We start from the raw sequence: 5187 nt of genomic DNA, 5'->3' as shown, positions 1-5187 counted from the left end.
ATCTAATTATTTTTAATTATTTTCATATAAATACATTTTTATTCGATTTTGTTTTAGCTACACCTACACAGACATGGGAGTTCAAGTTCAAACTAAACAAGTGAACAACTAATGATTTCACGCATTTATGATGGATCTATTCTCGTGAGATGTGCCAGTTTTCATTTGTACTAATAGATCTACTGAAAGAACTTCACAACCATTATTAATACATCGATTTTCATCACTGTCTAGGAATATCTAATTATTTTATAAACAAGAGATGCTTGACATTTATTTTGGGAACAAATATATATTTTTTTCATGTATAAAAGATATCATGGTCAATATTTCATTTGTAACTACATAAATAGATGAAGACTCATGTGTGGTTGCATTCATATGAAGTTGATAGTCGATGTATAATTTAACATGTTTGATTAAATTGTTATTTAACAGTTTTACTTTATACGAAGACAAACTAAATGCGAACTTATACTTAAATATGATACACACTTAATGACTAAAAATTAGTGGATAGCATACTTAATGAGTAATAGTTAGGACATAATTATTACCAGCCCATCTTTGACATGGCATAAGGAAGACTGAGGACACCAGCACCAACCATGGCGGTGAGATTGTGAAAAGCAGAATACCACCATTTGGCATTTCTAGAAGCAGTGACAGGAAGCCAATTATCAATGGCAGACTTTCTTGAATCGTCAGTCATTTCTAATTTGCAATCAAAATCTTGTTCAAACTAAACTAGTAAAGCTATGTATGCAATATGGATAAGTTCACAGATCTTTATAATCGGGTAAAAGACGCGGTCTTCAGTTCTGTTATTCTGTAACTGCCGTAGCAAAGTATGTCTGGTAGTTGGATAATGTAAGCTAAACATAGAAAAACAGATGCACTACTACTTCTTGCTACCATCACCTATTTTCTCTCTCAGTTATTTATTATTGCTTGGTCTACCGTACATTTTGATCAAAGTGTCATACTTCTGATCCTTTTTGATATGTTATGGTCACATTTATCCGAGTTTCTTGAAGGTGACCCAAAAAAAAAAAGTATTAGTATTGATTAACTAAACTTTACTTGTATGGTTTTATTGGTGGTTGATTTTGTATTTAATCTTCTTGACTACTAGTTGCTTAATTGGTTTGCTATAAATGATAATGCTTTAATATGAATTTATTTACTAATTTTTTTTTTAATATGTGAATCTATGTATTCATATATTATGAATGGCAACCTAGAATTGTATGCCTTGCGTAGACATATAAAACACCAGAAGATTCGATTAAATATTAACGGTAGAAATCATTAAAAATAAAATAATTGTATGTCAAAATCAACACAAATATAGATGCATATATTTTATTTATAATTATATTAAAATATACAAATGTCTAATATATATATTGAAATGTACTTCAATTCATTATTTTAATGCAATTCTCTTCCCTTTTATTATCTCTTTTCTCAATTTTATGAGGAATATAAATACAAAAGCTAACTTTCAAGTTTCAACAAGTAAATCTTGAGAAGCATTTATTAGTATTCCTATTCATATTTGGAGTTGGCTTCTCAAATACAGTTGAACATTGAGCACATGTTATATCATCAATACATAAGCTCCAACAAACATAAATGATTACAACTTGAGCTAGAATATATTCTTTTTGACAAAATGATTCATGCTGAATATCATTTATGTAACTAAAGAACTGAGATTTGTCCTAGTGCAGCTATTTGCACCCTCAAAAGCCTGCTCTTGTGCTCCAAAAGAAAAATACTTATTCATCATTTTCTTATTGAAGGAACCCTGCCTGAAGTTCAACTGTCGTGTACCACAATCTATATCAACACCCTTATGTTCTTGAAGACTTTGAGTTGAATGAGCAGCAGCATTAGCAATAGGCACATATGGCTTTACCTGAATTACCCCTTGCATTAGGCCTGCAGCAAAATAACTTCTACTGGATGGACTTGGGAGATTGGTCATTATAGGTAATGTTCTCTTGTTGTTTGGAAGGGAACACAGTTTTGAGTATCTTTGTCTTAATGGAATTGGAATGTCTTCCAACTCTTTACTTGAGATGCAAGAAGCAGCCACAGAATCGTCATCTTGAATTTCTGATACTGCCTTTTTAGTCTCTCTTCCTCTAGGCCTCCCGAAAAGGAACTTTAAGCGCCTTTTCGCATCGTTGATAGGACTAGACTTGCTGCAATGTGGAGAATCGGCTAGCTTGTAATCATGCGGTTCACCACTTGACCATGAATTTGATTCCACACTTGCCTGATCAAAATTGTCATCATAGGATTTCTCAATGCCTGTGTACAAGAATATCTCACCATCTGGTACCCTGAATGAAATGCCAGGACTTGTTACAATGCCATGATTCTTCAGATGAGTAACAAGAGTATTTCTTGCTGTATAATCCTGACAATTAGAGATGCCACCGGCTGAAATCAACTGCTTGATCAAGATTTCAGATGATGCTGATTGTGACCTCTGCTTCAAATGATCCAAGGGGGTCATGCCATCCGCATCGCGGACGTTCAAATCAATTGATGGAATAGACATCAGTAATTCCACTATTTCACATTGGATGTTATGAATCACAGCTACATGAAGAGCTGTTCTTCCATCATTGTTCTTGATATTTATGATGTCCTGCATGTCCACAATCTTTCCACTAATCAATTGGTTCATGAGCTCAGTGTGCTTGTCTAGTCTTCGGAATCCAGGGCTTCTGAAACCAGCCACTGCCATGTGAAGAAAAGTATCTCCATAATGATTGGTTAGGGATGCTAATGAGGGTGATGCTTGAACCAGAATCTCTACCACAGGTAAGTAACCCCTGTAAGAAGCCACATGTAATGCTGTATTGCCTTGTACATCAGTTGAGTTGATAATATCAGATGACTCAATTAAGTTTCTCACTACCTGTATCATGAAAATAAGTACAAGGTTATATGGATGATTGGTTTCTAACCCCAAATCAAGTGCAAAAAGATATTACAAGAATTTCTACGGGATTAGAAGAACACTAGAACATTGCACTAAAAATCATACAATTCGCTATCAACTTTGAACCTGATCACTGTTCAATGTTGCTAACAAGAAAAGATTTATGCTTTTTCATTCTCCCCTAAGTAAGAAATTTTGTGATAATCCCAAAGGGATGGTAACATTAGCATCAAAATGTAACCCAAAACTCCTAGCAAGTTCTAACCACTTTGATGTGCTTAGATTTACTGCAAAAGTTGTATTTTTAAGATCTTTGACTGGGTGGGACAGTTTCTACTTTCTACATAAAAGGTCCAGAGTCATAGACCACAATTTATGGGGACCATGCTGCTACTTAAAGCATACTGAGCAGGTTTTAATGCATACTTCTTGAGAATTATTATACATCTCTTTTCACTTCTTTTTTTTTCCCTTTTACAGTTAAAGGTTATTCAGACTGAGCTGGTCAAATGAAGAAAACTGTATTCAAGTAATCCATAAAATTATTATAAGATTTTGAACAATCACTAAGAATCTGATATGTAATGTCCCATATGATTTCTCTTCCAAGATCAACATTAAACAAGTAGAAGAACTCATGAATTTTGTTTGGCCTCACCTCAACTTGGCCTCTGCCAGCTGCTGAATGCAAGACAGTACACCCTTGAGAATCTCTGTAGCACAAAATCTCAGAAACATTTTCCACAAGCTCCTTCAGCATTTCCCAATTCCCTCCTCTTGCAGCAGCATGAATTGCTCTATTCACCATCTCTCTCTTGAAAACACCACCATCACCATGATGTTCTTCACTCCCAGAGAGTGCAGAATCAAGCAAGAGCCTGAACACCACACAATTCTTGCTCCTTGCAGCAGCATAGAGTATGTCAGTGACACCATACTCTCCCTCACCAAAAACAAGCAAAGGGTCTCTACTCAACAATTCCTTCACAAATTCCACATCCCCTGCTGAGGCTGCAGTGTAGAGAAGCCATCCACCATAGCCAGCACGGATGAGGGAGTTGTACTTGTGTTCCCTTCTTCCGTTCTCACATTCAAGCATGAGATTCCTTGCAACCTTGGAGCGGCAACTTGCAACGTCTTCAAAGTTAGCCTCGTCATCCCAAACGGCTTCGAGGCGGCGAATTCTACGGAGGGAAGTGAGCTTGATGAGGAGGTTGGTGTCAAGGTGGAGAAGCTCAGCAACAAGATCATAGAGGCCATTTGCTGCAGCCCAATCAATGGGGGCTGCATACCACCACTGGTTTCCTGTGCTCTCCCAACGAAGAGGGAAGCATGATGGAGAAGCCATGACACCCCCAGTAACTAAAACATTGAAAGACACAAACTTATTTGGAGAATAGAACAGGCAAGATTCTATATCTTCAGACAAAACTCACCATAATCTTCTATATTCACTCGAAAACTGGGCATAATGGGGGGTAGAGACACAAACACAAATTTTCTATCTTGTTTATGTTTAGTATATGGCACTTACCTAACAGAACATAAATGAATAAAGTGAAACCACACAGCACTAAGAGAAGCAAATATATGCTTATTCAGTTATTCTCTTGGATTGAAAGTTGTTGAAAAGCTAGTAATATATGCTTATTCTCTTGGATTGAAAGTTGCTGAAAAGCTAGTAGGTCGAAAAGTAAAAGTAGGGGAGTAAAAAAGAGGAACAAAGGTATGAGATTAACCTTGTGAAGAGTGAATAGTGCAAGATTGGTAGCCAAACTATGGACTATAGGATGCCGTAACTGGATAGCATGAAGAAGTTGGTGGCTAGCAAGGAAAAAGAGTGCAAAAAAATACAGAAAGATACCAAGTATAAAGTGTTGGCATAGTGCATTAGATGACAAAAGGAAAGGAATTGTGGGTGAGGTTCAATGCAACTGTTCATCCATGGTGGTGGAGGAAAAAGTTAAAAGGAAGGCATAGGAAGATTATGATTCTCTGGTCCGTGAATACCAAGGCCAAAATAATGTTTTAATAAATTATTATAAGAATCATAGACCCCACCATTATGGTGCTTGTCTTCATTCACTTTCACTTGAGGAAACTTGATTCTGTCATTTAACAGCAGACCATGGAGCACACATGTAGCCGGTTACATAAGGGAAAAAAGATCAAACACAGAGTGCACAAAATTTTTTATTCCTAGTTTAAGGTGCAAATCTATCCGA

At 36.2% G+C, this 5187-nt stretch overlaps 2 protein-coding genes across 3 annotated transcripts in view; both read right to left on the bottom strand.

Annotated features, from left to right (window-relative positions):
* Positions 1–712, bottom strand: part of LOC107634810 (lysine histidine transporter 1) — a 7905-nt gene extending 7193 nt beyond the window's left edge. The window contains exon 1 of the mRNA XM_021117493.1: positions 558–712. Coding sequence (XP_020973152.1) covers positions 558–712 — 155 coding nt within the window. The remainder of the gene's footprint in view (positions 1–557) is intronic.
* LOC107632013 lies at positions 1513–4971 on the bottom strand. 2 transcript variants are annotated; one of them, XM_016335634.2, is made up of 3 exons: positions 4497–4971; positions 3621–4324; positions 1513–2938 (listed from the first exon to the last, which is right to left on the bottom strand). In XM_016335634.2, the coding sequence occupies exons 2-3, from the start codon at positions 4308–4310 to the stop codon at positions 1700–1702; spliced, it is 1929 nt and encodes a 642-aa protein (XP_016191120.1). In that variant the 5' UTR covers positions 4311–4324; positions 4497–4971; the 3' UTR covers positions 1513–1699. The 2 variants fall into 2 exon arrangements, with proteins under 2 accessions (XP_016191120.1, XP_016191121.1); XM_016335635.2 differs by having other exon boundaries at positions 4702–4971.

Source organism: Arachis ipaensis, chromosome B03 (genome assembly GCF_000816755.2).
Source record: "Arachis ipaensis cultivar K30076 chromosome B03, Araip1.1, whole genome shotgun sequence".
In the NCBI taxonomy this organism is placed as follows: domain Eukaryota; kingdom Viridiplantae; phylum Streptophyta; class Magnoliopsida; order Fabales; family Fabaceae; genus Arachis; species Arachis ipaensis.
Note: the sequence above shows the minus strand (reverse complement) of the source record. Positions and strands in the feature narration are given on the sequence as shown.

Excerpts from the sequence above, each read along its gene's own strand:
- LOC107632013 (XM_016335634.2), bottom strand. The coding sequence starts at position 4,310 with ATGGCTTCTCCATCATGCTTCCCTCTTCGTTGGGAGAGCACAGGAAAC. Across the intron at positions 2,939-3,620 it reads CTGGCAGAGGCCAAGTTGAG|GTAGTGAGAAACTTAATTGA; the intron begins GTGAGGCCAAAC and ends TTCATGATACAG.